The sequence below is a fragment of the Psammomys obesus genome, unplaced genomic scaffold (genome assembly GCF_907164565.1).
Source record: "Psammomys obesus unplaced genomic scaffold, mPsaObe1.curated_primary_1811, whole genome shotgun sequence".
Classification (NCBI taxonomy): Eukaryota; Metazoa; Chordata; class Mammalia; order Rodentia; family Muridae; genus Psammomys; species Psammomys obesus.
Genome location: NW_026591086.1, coordinates 7,716,304 through 7,736,094, shown reverse-complemented (window position 1 = coordinate 7,736,094; position 19,791 = coordinate 7,716,304). Strand labels below are relative to the sequence as shown.

The window sequence follows — 19,791 nt, the reverse complement described above, 5'->3', positions numbered from 1 at the left end:
TGCAGCTCTGAAATAGAGCCAAGCACTCTGCCTGCCTGTAAGTCCCTGGCCACATTCCCTTCACTCCCGTTTCATAGTTCCCCCAGTACCCTCAATATCCTTTTGGTTTTAGGGGTTTCACTATCAGAGTGAGGAGCACATGATTAGAAGCAGGCAGCCAGAGATTATGATTTGGGGTGATAAAGATATGTCTCGGGCTGAGCACATGACGAAGCAAAAAGATCACTGTAAATTTGAGGCCAGCCTGACCTCACAGTAAACGGCAGGCTGGCTAGGGCTACATAAGGAAAACCTGCTTTTAAAACAAGAGAGAGAAAAAAATGTGCTTTCATTTGTCCCTGAACCTTTGTGAAGATGCCATTGGGAGCCCCTCCTGTTCCCTCCTCACACCATCCTAACCCGTAGCTCTCTTTTCCTGTCACCTGACCCTTTCCAGGATTGGTTCCTGGTTTTCTGCCTAGATGATGAAAAACATGCCGGTCTAGCTGGTGGCCGTCTGGAATAATGGCCTGTTTACTTGTGCTTAGAGGTTAGCTTGCATTCTCTTGCTTGCTGTTAAAGACAGTTGTAGAAATATTACCTATTAACGGGATACTAACAAGTCTTCATGAATAGAAGTGTAAGAACTTACTGTGATTTGGAAGTTGTAAGATTAAAAATGAAAATGCCCTTAAAATGGAAGGATAACTTCCCTGTGTCTATTTCCTCAGTAGAGGGACTGATCATTTGGCCCTGACCCAGTTAAATTCCAGAGTTGAGGGAAAGCCTGGTTTCTGATGTCTTGTCTGATCTCTGACAATGCCAGTGAAGTCCCTTTTCAAGAAAGGATCCTCCAGCCATAGTTTCTGATTTAATGGTTTCTTCTGAGTTTCCGCTTTCCCCCCAGAAAAGAGCCTCTTGCCTCTTCTTGGAGTTATGCCCACCACTAACTTCTTTTCTAGCCCCTGATCCTCTGTGGCCTCTCTAGCAGAGGCCCCTCCTTGAGGGAAAAAGAAGAACGATAACTCAGAAAATATAGTATTTACTAAGCACAAAAGTATGTTTTGTGGTCATTTAATAAGTTTGCATATGACCATAGATAGCCTGAGAAAAGTGAGAAGCCAGAGGGAGTCGATGCAGAATCATACTATCAAGCTTAGAAGTACCGGAGCAGCTTGGAGTCCTCTGAAAAGCAGATAGATCCCAAGGGGCTGGGAATTCACAAGAGCAGATAAGCATCACTCTACAGCATGGGGGTGGAGATAGGGAAAGGCTGGGGCCCTGGAGAGGGACTTGGACAGATTATGACAACAGAGGTGGAAAGACTAAATCTAGATCTGCTGGACCCAAATAGCAACGTTGACATCAAATAGAGCCACCCTGTGCAATTTTGCAGACCAGAAAAATGAGCCCAGATTTTTAGCTGCACAAAAGCCAAGTGAGCATTTTATGTTCTGTTATCCCAGTGACAGCCTGAGTTAACAGTGGCCTTATCCCTTAGCTAAAGTCCTAATGAGATGAGGTAATGTTTGCTCTCATTTACAGGGTCGTGGGAAGCTGCTCAAGAGCCTAGGAAAGAAGGATGAAACACTGAGTCACAGTGACCCCTGCTAGATCAGGATCTAATCCCTACTTTGTAGTCTGCTCTGAGCAAAGATGGCTTTCCTCCTGCTCCTCGTCGTCCTGCTTCTTGCTTTTCCTCTAAGATTTTATTTAAAAATCTGCTTACTCTGGACAGTGGATTTGACACTTAGAGGTAAATCAAGTCTTCGTGATGATGCAGTAGAGACAGTTCACCCTAGAATTCAAGGAGGCAGAAAGACAGGTTAGCCTTTGTTTGGATACTAGTGTTCTACCTCATGGTCTCCTCTGGGCAGCCAGTCAACCCTCTCTGTCTCCCTTATCTCAGCTTACCTGAGCTGAGATGGAAGGCTGAGGCAGACCTAATTTTTTAGCCCCTGGTTCTGTGGCCTTGTCTGTGGCTGATCTAACTTGGCTTGCATTCCCTCTGAGGTCATCATTCATTTATCCTCTCCTGTGAAGTCTGTTTTCTCAAGGGCTGACAGCTACTTGTTCCTTTCATCCTTTGTAAGAACTGAAGGAAGCCTGTCTAGCTTGGTCCTTCTCAGAGGCATCCTGTCTGCCCATGGCATCTGTTTGTTCACCCGTGAAAAGCAATGCATGATGGGTATGATGTTAGTCAGTGCTGGGGCCTCCTGGAGAACAGGCTGGATAAACTTGGCAGGAACTGATTCTTTTCATAGCCTTTGGGGTTTAGATGCTGAGAGCCAGGAGGTGCTTCTGATATGTGTGCTATGAAAATATTTAATGCAAAGTAGGACTGAGATCTTGTTTCTGTGGGCTTTACATACCTATCCTGGCTACCAGGTCTGACATTGACCATCCTTGACCTGCACTGTGTTTTTTCTTATTGTCTCCCCCAGGTCCCCAACCCCCAGAGTTCCTTCACTTTGCAGTGACCAAACCAAACAAATTCAGACTTCCAGATAGGGCGGTGCACAAGAGATCCCTTGGAGCCCCAAAATGGGTCACTCCACTTTTTTCCCTCGCTTGCCCCTATTCCTGTGAGTAGCTGGCATACGTGGGGCCATTGATAGAGCTTAGTTGGCAGTACAGCAGGAGCTGAAGTCAGGAGATGGCCCCAGGGAGGAAACAGAGTCGAGAGGTCTGTGCCGGTATATCGGTGGTGACTTGGCTTCAGTTCCTTGCTGTTGGGTTACTTGTCCCCTCCAGAACAGTCTCCGTATTCTTGGCTACTCCGTTCAGGTCTGTAGAGAGAGAGAACTCTTCTATGAGCCCAAATCAAAATGGATATGAAAGCCTACCTGAAGAATGTACTGAAGGTTGTCCGAGGGAAGCAAATAGCAGGCACCCTTCTATCTAACATGGAGGACGGGGGCATGTGGCAGAGGAGATGTCAGTGACTCATCCAGATGATACACTCTCACCAACACTAATCGGTACTCACTTGACTAATGGTACTTTGAGTTGGTGGCAGAGGACAGCGTACTGTGGGGCTGAGGGGTGGGGAATGTGCCGAGGACAGAATTGGCTGCCTGAGGCTGGGTGGGGCTCCTGGTGACTGGAATCAGATAGCCAGGGAAAACAGAGCAGTTACGTAACTGTGTTTACATGGGCTCAGGTGGCTGTGGAGGCCTTGGCAGTCCTTGACCCAAGGCCATGGCTGAGGTGTGCAGGTAGCCAACTAATAGGGAAGAAGGAAGTCCCTCTTAGACAGGAGGGCCTGCAGGAGGCAGAGCATGACATACTGACCAGGGCAGCACTCTCCGGGACGATGTTACCTGGCTCTAATATGACTCTGGAAGCTGCCCAGCTGTGAGTCAGTCAGGCAGCAATGAGCTGGAGCTAGGGGGAGGGGTCAGGAAACCAGACACCTGGGTCTTAGTCCATTCTCTGAACCTTGCTACATTTTTCTCCTTAATCTTCTTAAAAGAGGAAGAATGTTCCCTAAATATGAGCAGAAAGGGGGAGATTATTCAAGTTTCCTTGGGTTTTACTGCCCTGTAGCCCTAGCCATCTTGCATCCTGTATTTTGTGAGGCCATCCGAATACCTGAGAACATAGTGGGTTCCAACCTGAGAGATGATAAGCCAGCCCAGGCCTGAGTGGCCAGGCAGAGCTGAAGCAGCTAAGCAAAAAAAAAAAAGCCCAGTGCTGCATGGCTGCCCCCCCCCCCCCAACTCCAAGACTGTTTACCGGACTCCCATTTCCATAGAGATGGGACTGGTAGCCAGGCTTCAGCTCCTTGCCCAGGCTGTGCCTTCTCTTGTGAGAAACAGGAAGCTGGGACCTTTCACAGCTCAGCAGCACCGTCTACATTAAATATTTATCTTGGAGTCCAGGTCAGAGCCTTTGAGCTCAAGAAGTTGCTGGTGAGGGGAATGGCCAGGATTCCTGGAGTTGGAAGATCTTCACCTTTGTCATCTTTGGAGAGGAAGGAAGACAATGAAAGTGATGTGGTCCTTCTTAGTTCCAAGGACCCTGACAGGTGGGAAAACTTGAAAGAGGGAAATGGGTAGTACTTTTAATCCCTCTGGGAAAGAAGAGGCCAGTTCCCTGGGTTGAACGGGTCTCAGAACTCCTCTGCTCCTCCAGTATCTTCTTGTAACCACATCATCCCTCTCTCTAAAGAGACACCCTCATAGGGCATCTCATTTAGCCTCCCCCACCCCGTACTGTGAAATACCTGCCTCTGTTAAAAATACCTCACATCTGGGAACTGGAGCCCCGTTAGCAGGTTGGCATCTGTGGAAGCCTGCGAAGCCGCTTCCCCAAGACCCGCACCAATGTGGGTACCGGCACGGTCATCTCTTGAGCTGTTGGCCTAAGTTTCCCAGGGGATCTTGTTTGAGGGCAGCACAAACAGGTCTTTCTCCACAGCTGGGGAAATGTGAAGCAAATAAGCGGTGAGGGTGCCGGGGGTTGTGATGTGCTTGAAAACCACTAAAACTCAGGTTGGCCCAGGCACCAATCACACTGCAGTACCTGTCACCTACCATACCCGACACGTCGCTGAAGTGGATCAGAAACCATTTTTTACTGGCTGGTTTGTTGGGGGACTTGGGTATCCCAGGAGTGAGTCACGGGCTATAGAAGTACTTGAGGGTTTCCATTGTCACAACCTGCCAGCTAGGAGACTGGACGTGGAGGGGAGGAGGGAGGAGGGTCAGAGAGAATAGGGAGCCAGTGGGTGGTGTCCTCGGGATCCGCGCGTCATCACTGCGGGGAACAGCGGAAGAGCAGGATCAAAACAAATTCTGTGAAAGGGAACACCAAGACCCTCCTAACCTCATTCCCCGCCCAAACGACCCCACCCTTATCCTCTGCAGGGCTGCGGCACGTCCAGGGAGCGGCTTGCTTTTTTTAGGCAGATTTCCTCCCTAAATTTTGCACGTGTGTGAGCATCCTCACGTTTGCCAGGACACGTGTGTTTGTTTGCAAACGCCAGACCTCGCGCGCTTAGACAGGCACAAACTCTCTCCCCGAGTGAGCCCTGCCTTCAACCCTGGGCCACCCTGACTGCGGGGTTCCCTTATCTCGGTCCCAGCCTGTCTGCCTCCGGGCCTGTCTCCTGCCTTTCTGAGGCTGCGGGCTGCGTATCTAAAGCTGGCTCCACCCGGGCTCTGGCACTCACGGCTTGTTCGGTTAATCACTCCTGCCCTCTGTCCTGGCTCTGCAAAGCAGTTCGCTTCCCACACCCTGGAAATGTCGCTGGAAACTCTGAGTGGCCCCCGCCAGCTCGCCCGCCCCCTTCCGACGCCAGTTTTGTGGTGGGGGCCGGGGAAGGGATCTGGGAAACCCAGAAGGCTCCCCAGGGACCCTCGGTGGCCCATCCCGGAGCCGCCTCCAGGACGGCCCGGCCCCTTGGGCAATGGGCCACATCGTCCCCGCGGCGCGCCGCCCGGACAGAGGGCACTCGCGGGAGTGACGGAGGGAGTAGCCAGAACCTCCACTCCACCTCAGCACAGCCACAGTCCAAATCCGAGCCCCAAACTCCTCCCGCCGCACTACTCTCAGGGTCTGGCCTCCCAGCTCGCCCCCTGGGTCTCCCTCTTCCTCGTTGGGCGCCCAGTCTGGCCCAGCGTCCTGACCAGTCACGAGGGCAGCGCACTTCTCCCTGCCCTCTTTCCCCGAGGGAGGGCTCGCCGCGGCCGCACCACGCAGGAGCTGGCTGGGATGCTCCTGCCCTCCTGGGCAGGCCCAAGCTCCTCCACCTGCTCGCCTGGGGAAGGTAGGTGCGGGGACTAAAAGGGTGGGAAGGAGGCAAGACACAGCCTGGGGCAGACAGGAGCAAAGACATAGAGCCCCTCCCCCGGGGTCGCAGTCTCTGAGGTTGTGCGGAGTTCCACTGCCTGCCATCCAGAAAAAAAAGTGAATTTCAAAAACCCTGACTCCGTCCACGGGGAGCTGTAGTTGGATGAGACCTGGAAAAGCAGAGGGCAAAGTTCCCACCATCGGGGCCTCACTCTGAGGTGAGGAGTCTACCAAACCTAGAAGCACTTCATTCTTCCAGCCCTTTGGAGAGGGCTGCTTAGGATGCCGGGCTGCCTGAATTCTAGGAACTCACCAGAGGTGTTTGGACACCTTCTGTTCTACGATGGACAGTTAGCAGTTACCCAGGAAGCCTCTGTCTTCCTTAGGTTCTGCCTGGAGACATTAGGGAGAAAGACCAGGACCACCTTGTGGCCCCTACCCCTGTGTATTCTCAGGAGTGCCTTTACATGGAGCTGAGTGGGAGAGGAGGAGACTGAGGTGTCCCGGGGTCAACAGCTCCTGAAACCAGGTGGTGATGGGGGGGGGGGGGTGTTGAATCTTCTTCCTGAAGAAGACGCTTCTGGACTCCCTGGGAGGGTGGGACAGTAATATTAGGGAAGGAAGGCCTGTCAGCTGATCGGTGCAACTGCTGATGCTGAGGGTAACTTGGCCTTGAGCCATCAGCCGAACAGGGAGGGGTAGCCCTGCAGCTGGCGTGCCCAGGCCTCTTCAGGCTTTAATCCTACCTTGCCTCACTTTCCCCTGGAGGAAGCACAGGCAGCCAGAGCTGGGAGGTGTTTGTGTGTTTGGCCTTTGGTAAGAGCTCTAATTGGATCCAGCTGGTGGGCCGCACCTCCCTCAGACTCAACCTCCCCACCCCACAAAGCCGGGGATTGGCTGGCTCCCCAACAGGCTGCTCAGATGTCTGAAGGAATACCCACCAATGCAGACCAGAGAGGTTGCTGTTCCTAGCCTCCTTTGTAACCTTTCCAGTGAGCAGGAACTGAGCAAGAAGACAAGGGCCCACAGGCCTCTGTTGTCCTGTCTTCATCCCCACTCAGTCCCCCACAGCCCTCGTGCCAGTCATAGGACTGTTTGCTGTGCGCACTCCTGCTGACATTCTTTTTAACTCCCATGCTGCTCTCATGATCCACCCTACCCCCACCCCCAGTCAGATTCATAACACTGAATATATTCTACCACAAACAGGACACCTCCTGAGAAATCTAGTGTCCTTGCTAAGAGCTACCACAAACCCCACAGGCATATCTGAGACTGATTAGGCCCAGTCCAAAGGGTGGTGTAAGTTTATTTCACTAGGGCCCCATCTGGCCATGAAGATGAAGAGATGCAGATTCTATACCACAGCTCTCTAGGCACCAAAGCCCCTTTGTGCCCATGAATGATGCACAACCTCTTTTGTCTTCTTGCACCCACCTTTGTGGACCCCTTTGCTCACCTCCATCTCCCAGGTGCCCTGAGATCCTTTCTGCTGACCCCTGAGTGAAGCAGAAGAACCTACTGGCTTGTCAGACATGATGCTGTGAGCCAGGGAGGCTCCTCCCTCCAAAAGCCAAGCTTGCAGGTTCAGGAGTGTTTGTGAGTGTGCAAGACAGCAACTTCCAAAATTTAGTGTCACCCCCCCCCCCGACAGGAAAAGGTCCTCTTGTGTTGTCATCTGCTGCTTTGCTTTCCATCCACCCAGCACTGGCCCTGAGTGTTCTGGAGCTGTGATTGGCACAGGAGGCCAGTGGGCAGCCCACATTCCCTGGATCCCAAAAGGAGTGGTTCCCCTGCCTAGCATTGCTCCTCCATGCTCTCCTTGGCCCTGGGTAGGGATGAGTGAACTGCTGGCTGCTTCCCAGTGGTCAGCAGGGAGGTGGTCTTGATGCTGGCTGCCCTTGTGCCTGAGAGCAAGTGGATGGTACCTGGGGCTTCCCCCAGGAGGCCAGGCTGTGGCTATGCCCAGTTGCCATCCCTTCCCACTCCAGAGCAATGGGCCCTGCTTGCTTGCTGCTCCTGGCCCCTGGGGCAGAATGAAAACAAGGTCCTGTGTTCTCAGGTCCTCTCTGCTAGCTGCCCTAGTTCCCCTGTGCCATCCCTCTAGGAGAGCTGGCTATCCTGACACAAAGAGCCCCAGAGGGGTGGTCAGTGGGCTGCAGGCCTGCTCCTGGCCAACCTCCCTATCTTCCTCCTTGCCTGGCTTCCCCTCCCCCACTCCCACCCAGAGTCCTGCCCCAGGCCTAACAAGCAGTCTATTGTGCCTCCCGGAGTCCTCACTGGCAGCCTGCAGGCCCGTGCCCAGAGCCGCCTGTTTCCTGGGTCCTTGAGCTCCCACCCAGCTGGCCATAATTCCCTCCCACAACTTACCTTCCTCCCCCCACCAGTGGGCTGAGTCAAGAGGTCCCAGGCAGTCCAGCTAAGCAAGGCTTTCCCTTCCTTCCTCCTCCCCTGCAGAATACTCACGAAGGAGCAGCTGCCACATCCTGTGTCTTCCAACTTTGACCCAAGTATGCAAGGCCTCTCCGATGGGCTCAGCCTGGACGATTTCATCCCTAGTCACCTCCGGGCCCATATAGGCCGATCCTCCCGGGGGACAAGGGTGAGTGAACAGCAAGGAAAAAAAGGTACACTGGTGGGCCAGAAGCTGATGAGGACACTGGCAGGCCAGGAGGGGGAGCAGAGGATTGAAGGCATAAGGAGGGAAGACAGTCTGAAGAAAGCTCCAGAGAGCCTCCATGGCTTCCCCCAGGGGGCCAGGCTGTGGCTATGCCCAGTTGCCATCCTTTCCCACTCCAGAGCAACCTCTGGGCCCTGAGCTTGCTGCTCCTGGCCCCTCCCCACAGGTGCCTGTGATCCGGAATGGTGGCTCCAACACCCTTAATTTCCAGTTCCATGACCCTGCGCCCAGGACTGTGTGCAATGGCTATGCCTCACCCAGGCGAGATGGTTCCCAGCATTCAGGTGGGTCTGCTTGGGAAGATCCCCTTATGCAGGGGATGGGGCAAGTTTTCTGTGCCAGATGGAAGGATTGCATCTTTCAAGGCCATGAGAAGGGTTCCCCAGGGAACTATGAATTCAGCTGAGGGTTCTCTGGGTGATCATGCTGATCCTGAGAAAGGAACCTTGAAGAGAGAACAGGCTGACACAGCCCTTCCCTCCCTTTTGACAAGGGAAGGTCATGTTCTGGAAGCCGTGGCCTTAGGGGTCAAGGGAACTGTAACCAGGGCCAGTGATTCAAATAGGAGGGTGAGAAATCTTAGCTTAAGAATGGACAGGAACTGGGCCACTTGGACACTTAGGACTCTCATGCAACCCAAAAGGACATTGGAGGAGAGGGCAGCTTGAGAGCCTGACAGTTGAGTCCTAAGGTCTCTGAGCTCCTGGGGACTTCTCAGTGAAACCCAGCCCTGCCAGAAATGGCATCCTTTACTGAGCATTCCCTGGATTCAGACACTGTGCAAAGGACCTCAGTCATTTAACGACTATTGGATGCTTTCAGCAGGGCAACAATGAACAGGCATTTCACAAGCCTAACCTCATCTAACCCATCCACATCCAGGCAAAGTCAGGGTCGACCATGGGCATCTTCCCAGTGGGGATCCAGTCTCAGAGATGCTCAGAGTAGGTGAGGCTGCATGGAGATCCACACCCTTGACCCTGTGGTCCTGAAGCACTTATGCCATTATACTGAACTACTTAGAAACTAAATACTCTAGGGGGGAGTTGCAGACACAGAATACATGCCTGGGAAATGAGTTTCTGACCTCTCTGAGGGCTGTTGTCTGTCTGTGCTATATATAGTGGCATAGACTGGAAGTCACTGCATCTTTGCCGGAATTACTCTCCTTTTATACAAGCAGAAACCGAGGCACCATGAGGGTGATTAATGGGCCTAAACTTAAAAAGCCAGTAGGGGGCAGAGCTGTGTCCTTCTCGTCCCATTCCCCACCAACCCTGAATCAGCCTTGCCACACCCTAGCTGGTATGTCCCCAGCATTTAATACAAGTAATGATTCCCAGCCCTCCTTCTGCAAACTCTTAGAATCACACTAGGAAAACAGAATGGGGTGTGGATGGACACAGATTGCCTCGAACTCCTCTTAAAATTAAGAAATAAACAAGGAGGCGCCTCCGGGGATGGTGGAGTCTGCATCGCCCAGCCAAACAAATAAGGGGAGGTGGAGGAAGGGGTGTTGAAACTTTGAACTCACAGGGATCAATGTTCTGAGAAGACAAACAAGGACATATGTGGGATATGTCTTTCAGCTGCCTTTCAGCTAATGTTCTTACACACTTCTCATAGACTCAGCATGGTATCAGACCTGGCCAGGCCCTGGGAGCCGACCCTCTGCGAGACCGAAGCAGCCTGCCTCCCAGCATGCCCAGAACTGGTCAGCCACATGGACCAAGGACAGCAAGCGACGGGACAAGCGCTGGGTGAAGTACGAGGGAATCGGGCCTGTGGATGAGAGCGGCATGCCCATTGCTCCCCGATCTGTGAGTCCAGGGCTGGGGGTCACAGACAGAGGGGGCCCAGAGAGCCTCCCAAATTCTGTTTGTGTGAGTGTAATCGGGGTGAGTGTAACCTTGTGTGTCGGAGTCACATACATGTTACACGGTACAGATCTCAAAAGATGGAAAGTCACTGCATCTTTGCCGGAATTACTCTCCTTTTATACAAGCAGAAACCGAGGCACCATGAGGGTGATTAATGAGCCTAAACTTAAATAGCCAGTAGGGGGCAGAGCTGGGTCCTTCCCATCCCATTCCCCACCAACCCTTTGCAGCCCTGAATCAGCCTTGCCACACCCTAGCAGGGAGGCCTCTTAGTTTTATATCCCCGAAGGCCTAGCCACACAAAATAGTTGTCTGTTTATCGGCTGAGTGAGTGAGTCCTGAGCGAGATTGCCATGGCAGGCAGGGGAGGATCCTGTATCCCACCCAGGACTACTGGGGCCCCACCCTTCCATTGCCTTCATATCTTGGGCCAGCCATATTTACTTACAGTCACATACCCTTCCTGCTTTGTAAGGTCCACACGTGGTGGGTTTTGTGAAATGCCCTCTCTCTCTACAGCATTGTTTTTGTTTCCTCGTGTAGCGAAATGCTCGTTATGGAAGCAGCAGGAAAACTGAAGGAGACAGCTCAGTCACTAAAGTGCTTGGCATGCAAGCATGAGGATCTGAGTTCTGGTCCCTGGACCTTACATCAAAAAGAAGAAGTTGGGCATGGTAGCACATGCTTATAATCCCAGCACATAGGAGGCGGAGGCAGAGGCAGGCAAATCTCTGAGTTTGAGTCCAGCCAGGGCTACACAGAAAAACCCTTCTCAAAAAACAAAAGAGAACAAAATAAACAAGTGGACAGTGCCTGAGGGATAATACCTGAGCTTGACCTCTGACCTCCATCTGCACATGCGTGCCCAGACACATACAACCACACCGACACCCATACAAACATATACTCATGTGCATGTGCCGTGCGTAGGCATGCACACACGCAGATTTGTAGAAACATGAGGAAGGAACGTAAATCATTCTCCACTTCACAGGGGAGGGTCATCATTCTGTACACTGAAGGGCGTTCTTCCAGCTGTCTTAATTCATGCACAACATGCCACATGAAGCTGCCACAAAAGGAGCTGGGAGAAGGCTCAGTGGGTAAAACGCTTAATTTCAAATTCGGTATTAAAGCTAGGGGCTACAATACGTGCCCGAAATCCCAAAGCTGCTGGTAGGCGTGACAGGCTGATCCCAGTGGCTTCCTGGCTAGCCTGTCTAGAGAAAACACTGAGCTCCAGGTTCAGTGGGAGAGCCTGTCTCAAAACCAATTGTCTTTTTTGAGGAGTGGTGATGCCCTTAATCCCAGCACTATGGAGGCAGGGGCAGGGACAGGAGGATCTTTGTGAGTTCAAGGCCAGCCCCGTCTACCTAGTGAGTTCTAGGCCAGCCAAAGGCTACCCAGTGAGACATGGTTTCAGAAATAAAATAAAATAAAAATAAGGGGCTGAAGAGACGGCTCTGTGATTAAGAGAACTTTTCCTTGAAGAGGATCAGGCTTGGTCTCCAGTATCCATATGGCAGCTCACAACTGTTCATAACTCTGGTTCCAGGGAATGCAACCCTCTCTTCTGACCTCTGAGATGCAAGCAAAACACTCAGAAACATAAAAAAAATCTTTAAAAAATGAATAAAAATAAATTAGGTAGCGGGCTGGTGAAATGGTTCCAGTGGATAAAGGATATTGCCACATTCCTGATGACCTGAGTCCCCAGAACCCACAGGATATCAGGGGAGAACCTCTTCCTATAAATCATCTTCTGGCCTCTACATATGTGTGGACCATGTACACATCCCACCAATAACAAAGGAAAGAAAAATTTTTAAAAAACCACATGGTGGAAAGTAATAGTCCTCTGGCCTCCACAGGTACATGCGCAGAGGTTTACACATGTACCTGTACACACTCAGGCATACACACACACACACACCACCACCACCACCACCACCACCACCACCACCACCACCACCACCAGAGACATTCCCCAGACCTCAGCCATCTACAGGGATTTAAAGGGGCCCGGAGAAAGGTCTCATTAAGGAAGGCTCTTGTGCCTTGTCATTGGGAAGGATGGGTGGCAGGGAGGCCTGAGAAGGGTGGGTATGCAAGGAGACCTAATTTGAACTTTCTGATCTCAGAGTGTTGACAGCCCCAGAGACTGGTATCGGAGAATGTTCCAGCAAATTCACCGAAAAATACCAGGTTAGATACCCTCCCAGGGCCCGATAGACTCCCAGCAACCTGGAATGTGTGGGAGGGATAGAAATGGGGATGTCTTTGCTTATAAGATTCTTCTGGCTCCTCTCTCCAAGCTCTAAGGTGAGCAGTCCCGAAAACAGGATGAAAAAAAAAAAAAATCGCTGCCTGTAAACCCAGCCTTTAGGGGGCAGAGGCAGGGATCACAGAATTGAAGCCAGCCTAGGCTACAAAGTGAAATTGTATCTCAAAATCTAAAAAAAAAAGGGGGTAAAAGAAGAAGAGAAGGAGGGAGGGAGAGAGAGAGAGAGAGAGAGAGAGAGAGAGACGGAGGGAGTTTCTCTTTTCCACTAATGTTTGAGGCCAACAGTGGCCTCCAGAGCATCACTGGGTGGATAGTGAAGTTTCCCAGTGTCCTCTGGGGCCTTCCTGGGATCCCTCTGGACTTCTGGTTAGGCCACAGTGCCACCCATGGAAACATGGTATCTTCTAAAAGCCCCAATGCAGCCAACCCTGGCCCAGTGCAGCCATCCCTGAGCCAAACATGAGCTCCCTACAGGCCCTTTGTGCACTGAGTCAGTCCTTGACTGTCTGAGGACCTACTGTGTGCTGAGCACTGTTCTAGGAAGATGAATAAGAAGAAGATGGTGGAAAGGGCTAGAATAAAATCAGAGAAGGCTGGGGAGTGACCAGTGCAGTTAGGCTGAGACCTCACCCAGAAGAGGCAGGGAAGGACCCCGGGGAAGAGGCCTTGTCTAGAAAGGGTAGACATGTGCCAGCAGAGGGCGCTCCAAAGACCCACGGGGTGAAGCACACCTGGCCCTTTCAGGACCAGCCAGGACTGGAGTGAGAAGGGAATTATAGAGTCAGGTCTCATGAGACTTTGAGGGTCCCTAAGAGGACTTTGGCTTTTATTAGACAAGAAACGTGGAACTCCTGGGCAATTCTGAAGAATTCTGAGCCCAGTTCTAACAAGGGCTGGAAGGATCTCCCACACTGCCAGACACAGAAGAGAGGGTAGAAACAGGGACACCCATTCAGCTGGCGGTAGGGAGGTCACCATGGAAGCCCTTGCTCTTATCCAGTCTCCACTAGTCCAGGGCAGTGGGCAGTGGGATGGGATGGGATAGGGATTCCAGGGACATTTCAAACACAGTCATTGATACTTGCTGATGATTGGATATGGCGTGAAACATCAAGAGCGAATTTAATCCTGAGCAAGTTGAAGGATGAAGCTGCTGTTCTGCTCTTATTTTTCAGACAGGGTCTCCTGTATTCCAGGCTGGCCTTGACCTCACCATGTAGCTGAGGCTGACGTAAAGCTCCCAGTCTCCTTGCCTCAGGGGTCACAGGAGTGTGCCTGGCTTTGGCACTGCTTAGAGACAGAGAAGACTGCAGAGGGAGCAGGGTTAAGAGGCATTTAGAGGCTGGCATGGTGGCACCCACCTTTAGTTCCAGCACTGGGGAGACAGAGGCAGGAAAATCCTATGAGTTCAAGGCCAGCCTGGTCTACACACAGTGAGTTCCAGGACAGCCAAGGGATAGATAATGAGTCCTTGTCTCAAAACAACAATAAAGAGGCTTTTGGTTTTCCAGGCATGTCACACCCAAGTGGAGTAGGCAGTGGAATGTCCATGGCTAGTTCAGGGGCAAGGTCTAAAGCTGCACGTGGAAATAGCTGGGACTCTCAAAAAAGATGGTGATTTCCAGTCCTCAGCAATGGGTTGGCTATACATTCGAATTGTGGGAATACATAACACCATCCTCATCCTTCAGTATCCAAAGGAGATTGGTTCCCTGCAAGAACAAGTTCCTTTTATAAAGTGCCATATGCAAAGCTATGGGCATAGGACCCCATGATGGTTCACTAGGAAGCAGAGGCGAGAAACCTGCCATGAGTTCTAGGCCAACCTAGGCTACGGTGTAAGGTCCTACCTCAAAGAAAAACTGAAAAACGGTTTGGCATGATGACTCAGTGGGTAAAGGCTCCCAGGCCTGAAAATCTTCAAAACCCACATCAGGAGAGAACTGATGTTTGCAAGTTGCCCTCTGACCCTTACACACATGCTGTGGCATGCACATCATGTCCACACACATGCACACACACACATACACACACACACACACACACACACACACACACACACACACACAAACTGAAATGGCTGGAGAGACTGCTCTTGGGCTGGAGAGATGGCTCAGTGGTTAAGAGCACTGGCTGCTCTTCCAGAGGTCCTGAGTTCAATTCCCAGCAACCACATGGTGGCTCACAACCATCTATAATGAGATCTGGTGCCCTCTTCTGGCATGTAGGCAGAACACTGTATATGTAATTAATAAAAATAAAAAGCCTTTTCTAAAAAAAAAAAAAAACAAAAACAAAAAAAAAAAACAAAACAAAAAAAAAAAAAAACAAGAAGAGGCTGCTCTTTTAGAAGGCCCAGGTTCATGAACCTACATGGCAGCTCATGACCATTTGTACCACCAGTTCTAGGCGATCTGGCACCTTCTTTTGTCCTCCATGTGGGACGCACGTGGGTCACAGACATACATATAAAATAAACTTAAAAGGACAATAACTTTAGGTATAAGTAGTCCTACCTATATCCTCTCGGAGACCTGATATTGCCTCTAGATTACTTATATATGTTTTTTATTTTTGCTTTTTGAGACAGAGTTGCTATGTGTAGCCATGACTGTCCCAGAACTTGCTCTGTAGACCAGGCTGGCCTCAAACTCACAGAGATCTGCCTGCCTCTACCCCCTGAGTGCTGGGGATTAGAGGCGTGTGCTACCACCGCCCAACAATACTTATATTTAATATAAAGTAAATGCTGTATTAGTAGCAATACGTACTGTGTTGTTTAGGGAACAATGAGAAGTAATAGCTTGTGTACATGTGCAGCACAGATGTGATTTACATTTTCAAACTGGGCCTGGTTGAATCCATGGGTTTCGATCCTGTGGAAACAAGGCTGAATGTATTTGAAAAGCCAGGATCACACAAGAAGATGGAGACACAGTCTTTGGGACTGAGCCCCCTAGGCATGTGGCTTCTGAGGAACCCCACTGACAAGAGGAAAGCAGCCTAGAGACTGAAGATGTTTCTAGAGAGAGAGAGGGAGAGCCAAATAGCCTCCCTGCAGCCAGATGAGAGAAAGGAGTTTCAGAAGAAAGAGCTGTGACAAAGGCTGTCATGGAGTCGAGCTGACCATAAGGCCATGGAGGTCCTGAGTCCTTGGTCAGAGTGAGGGCTAGAGATGTGCTGGTGTGGTTGCTGTGAGGAAAAGCAGACGGCCCAGGAGCAGAGGGAGGTGAAGGCAGGCTCCTAAGAAAGGTGTTTGGGTTTTACAGTCTCCTCCTAGGTGCTTCCCTCACCCAAACCTCTGAAAGTCCTGAACTCTGCAAAGTGTGGTTCTGAGCAAAGTGAGATGTAAAGCATTTTAGAAGGAGGTGTACTTGGAGAAGGGAAATATGAGAGAGAAAGAGAGAGAGAGAGGAGAGAAAGCACAGCTTCCCCAAGCTGGCATGGCAAGGACAGGCCAGCTTGTCAGGAGAAGGGTATGTGTGGGAATAATCAGGAGAGCCTGAAGGGTGTGGTCCCCACTCTTTGGCTCTCCCAGGCCTAAAGTCTGCCAGAGCCAGGCATTTCAAGCCCTCCCAAGGGCTGCCCTCCTAATTCCTTCCCTCCCTCAGGACATTCTTCAGGCCCTGACTCAGCCCTCAGCCCCTGCTCTAGGCAGAAGGGAGGCTGGGAGCCGCTAGGCAAGGCTCCTGGAGCACCCTGTCCTCACTCTGTGTTCCATTGGTGACCTGGTCCTTTCTGTTCCCCAGACCTGCAGTCAGACTGGACATTGGAAGACTCACCCAAAGGTGAGGGGTGTGGGTTCACTGGTCTGAGTCTGGAGACTTGCTGCATGAGCTTGGGGGCTTTCTGGGTGGTGTGATTCCACACAGAGGATTTTTTTTTTAACATTATTTATTTATTTATTTCAATTTATTCACTTTGTATCCCCGCTGTAGACCCCTCCCTCGTCTCCTCCTAATCCTACCCATCCTCCCTCTTCTCCTCCTATGCCCTTTCCCTAATCCCCAGATAGGGGAGGACCTCCTCCCCTTTTATCTGACCCTATCCTATCAGGTCACGTTAAGGCTGGCTACATGGCAAGGGGAGCAGGGGCTGTCTCTGACATGAACTCAGTGGCTGGCTCTTTGATCACCTCCCCCTGTGGGGTGTAGCCTTGCCAGGCCACAGAGGGAGATAATGCGCACAAGAGGATTTTAAGGGCCACCTCTGGTAACACTGAATCCCCTGGTAGAAGATGTTTAAGACTACCTTCTACGTCCAGAGAGTACTTGCTTTGCTATCTGCTGACCAGATTTCCCTGGGCCTCTCTTTTCTTATCTGTGAAGTGCAGATACCACCTGTTCTGATGAGTTTGTATCATAAAGCTGTTGGTATAAAGCCCATGTACTAGCAGGGAGCCCATTTCTGTCTCTGTGAGTCTGTCATCCAAGTGGTAGAAGGGAGGTGAGTACCACAGCCTTAAAGAACTCTGCCAACTCTAGTCCTCATCTATTTTCTTTCACCTCCAGTGGTTTCCTTGGGAGCCTCTTCTGCAGAACCCAGGCATCCAGGGCCCCAGCAAAAACCTGCTTCCAGGCCTGGTACCACTGTGACTTCTAGCCGGTGAGCTGTGGGCGTGGCAATGTAAAGACTAGTGTCCCCCTTGTGGCCAAAGATGGTACAACCTGAGAGCAGACAGGAGAGCTTCTATGCCTCCACTGGGTTCTAGAGGGGCTCAGAGGAGCTCCTCCATCACTGCAGATATTCCAACTCACAAGGGTCAGAGGTAGCCAGGTACAGACCCACTCCTGTTGTTCATCAGAGACCATGAGTGATGTGTGTCCAGGGCCCTGGGGGTGGAGGCTGCTAGCGGCGGCTTGGACACGTGGCCCTTCTACTTTAAACACTGAGAGAAAACCTATAGCATGGATGAACCCAGCCAGGTCTCTGCCAGATTGTGGCTTAGATGTGCCCTGCAGAGAGGGAAAGGAAGAACTTCTTCCCCTGGCCTGGGAGGTGCTGGGCTCCACCTCGGGGACCTGGAACTCTGCTCAATGGTTAAGTACACCAGCTGCGTGTGCCCCTACGGGTTAGAATTCAGACCGCTGAGCTGTGGCCTTTGTCATCACTGAGGTAGTGACAAAAAGTCCAGATTGAACCCAGAGTTGAGGTCCAGGGCGGTGTGCTGTCACTAGTTATTCGACATTGAGCTTCAGTGTCAGTATCGCCATCTGCTAAGTGGGGATGATGGGGGTGGGGGGGGGGTGAGATTTCTAGGTCTGGGTGAGCAAGTGTATGCATCTTGTGTTGTGATTAGCATATAGCAAGTCTGCAAACATGCTAACACACTGGTTGCCATAGGACGAGAAGGAAGTTCTACTGCAAACCAGCACATTCCATTCTCATGATCACCTTTTTATTGTCAAGATGAGAACAGAGTCATAATTATAGGCAACGAATCCTCACCCTGTGGTCAGACATGCCATCATCTGATAAGCTCTATTCAGTTATCTCCTGGGTAATTTTCAGACTAAAACCAGAGGCTGGGATGTGAAAGCTATCCGGGAAAGAAACCTTACAGGAAAACTAAGGTGGACAGGCACCACAGTGACTGAAGCTGGCCACATAGGTTTTATCACTGGATCCAAGCCCCATGGACCTGAGGCTCAAGGACCCAAAATAATGTGCCTGGTTCTCCTGGACAGAGATGCCCCCAGGTTTTCATTGGAACTGTACGTAGTCTTGCATCCTGGGCCGTGGTTTAAAAGACCACTTGGCTATAGCGGCCTGAAAGCCAACTGCACTGGTACACACCACACCAAACACAAACGCAGGATACTTTTGTTCAAGGCACAAGAGAGATCCTGGCCACCCATGGGGCGATGTTTGAATAGGCCTTCTGCTGGACGCCTAGCAATGTTTCCTGCGAGTCACCCATTTTACCAGCGTTGAGCCCAGGGTTCAATATAGCTTGCCATAGTTACTAGGTCACGTAGATACTAGGGGCTGAGGCTGGATTTAAAGCAGAACTCACACACTGTCTGTCCTACAATACTACTTCCACAGTAAGGGGGCAGGTAGACCCCCTCTGTAGGAATGGGGACAGTGGTAGAGGAAGGGGTACAGCCCCTTCCCCTTCTCCTTTGATTACCTTCTCACCTATGCCTCGATTTTCTTTTCTTTTTTTTCCGGTTTCTCCAGACAGGGTTTCTCTGTGTAGCCTTAGCTGTCCTGAACTTGCTTTGTAGACAGGCTGGCCTTGAATTTACAATTCTCTGCCTCTGCCTCCCTGACTGCTGGGATCAAAGGTGTGCGCAACCGCATTGAGCTGCCTCAGTTTTCTAGAAGGGAGCTGACGTGGCATTTTCTCTTTCTTCAGAAGAAACTGGAACCACTCTGAAGAAACATCTAGAAACACCTTTAACTATAATCTTGGGTCAACTTCTTCGGGGTTCCACCCCTCAAATCAGGTAGACCATTCTGCTCCTCAATACCATCCCTAGCTGCATGTTCTCGGGCCACACTTACCTGCCAACACAGAGCAGATAATTCCCTGGTTTCAGCTTGCATGCTTAAGAAGGGGCTGGTGGGCATATCAGGAGGGCCTGCCTTTGGACTTGGATCCAACCATAGTGTCCCCCACTCAAGCTGATGGCCACCCACATCCATGCAGGTACCCAGACATCGAGAGAAAGTAGAGAGTGTCTGGACAGATGACTCCTGGAACCAGTTTCTGCAAGAACTAGAATCTGGGTATAAGGTGAAATTATTAGCCGAGTCCTCTAGGACAGGACACACCCTCAGCTGGAGCCTGTTTCAAGTGAGTTCATCTTCTTTGACATAACTTTCCTATCCTGCAGCCCAAGAAACCATTGGTGGATGACCCTGCCGAGAAGCCTAACCAGCCCATTGAGGTGAGTGCTGCCGGTTGGAATGGGGGAAAGACTCCAGTGTCAGCAGGAAGCAAGGATGTCTCTGGGAAATGTGGTCTTAGTAGCCATGGATAAAGGCCATAGATGCAAGGTTCCAACTGTCCCCAGTCCCATACATTCATCTCCATTCAGCCACCAAGGACAGTGCCTGAACACAGTAGATGATTAGTAAACACACACATGTGGATGGGCAGGAGGATTGTATACTTGAGTGTGTGTGTGTGTGTGTGTGTGTGTGTGTGTGTGTGTGTGTGTGTG

At 51.1% G+C, this 19,791-nt stretch overlaps 1 protein-coding gene and 1 long non-coding RNA gene across 9 annotated transcripts in view; one reads left to right on the top strand and one right to left on the bottom strand.

Moving 5' to 3' along the window:
- Nucleotides 1-691: 691 nt before the first annotated feature.
- LOC129679031 (uncharacterized) lies at nt 692-5,225 on the bottom strand. The gene is made up of 4 exons (XR_008720470.1): nt 5,156-5,225; nt 4,227-4,740; nt 3,718-3,945; nt 692-2,768 (listed from the first exon to the last, which is right to left on the bottom strand). It is a non-coding gene; the product is annotated as an uncharacterized LOC129679031 (long non-coding RNA).
- Sorbs3 (sorbin and SH3 domain containing 3) overlaps nt 3,279-19,791 on the top strand; it is a 27,780-nt gene continuing 11,267 nt past the window's right edge. Inside the window, exons 1-11 of one of the 8 annotated variants that reach the window (XM_055610007.1) lie at nt 3,279-3,336; nt 3,864-4,009; nt 8,233-8,377; nt 8,622-8,739; nt 10,082-10,275; nt 12,477-12,540; nt 16,369-16,407; nt 17,131-17,224; nt 18,981-19,071; nt 19,275-19,361; nt 19,462-19,515. In XM_055610007.1, the coding sequence (XP_055465982.1) occupies nt 3,903-4,009; nt 8,233-8,377; nt 8,622-8,739; nt 10,082-10,275; nt 12,477-12,540; nt 16,369-16,407; nt 17,131-17,224; nt 18,981-19,071; nt 19,275-19,361; nt 19,462-19,515 (993 nt within the window). In that variant the 5' untranslated portion in view covers nt 3,279-3,336; nt 3,864-3,902. The other 7 variants (XM_055610006.1, XM_055610004.1, XM_055610005.1 and 4 more) reach the window with 7 other exon arrangements.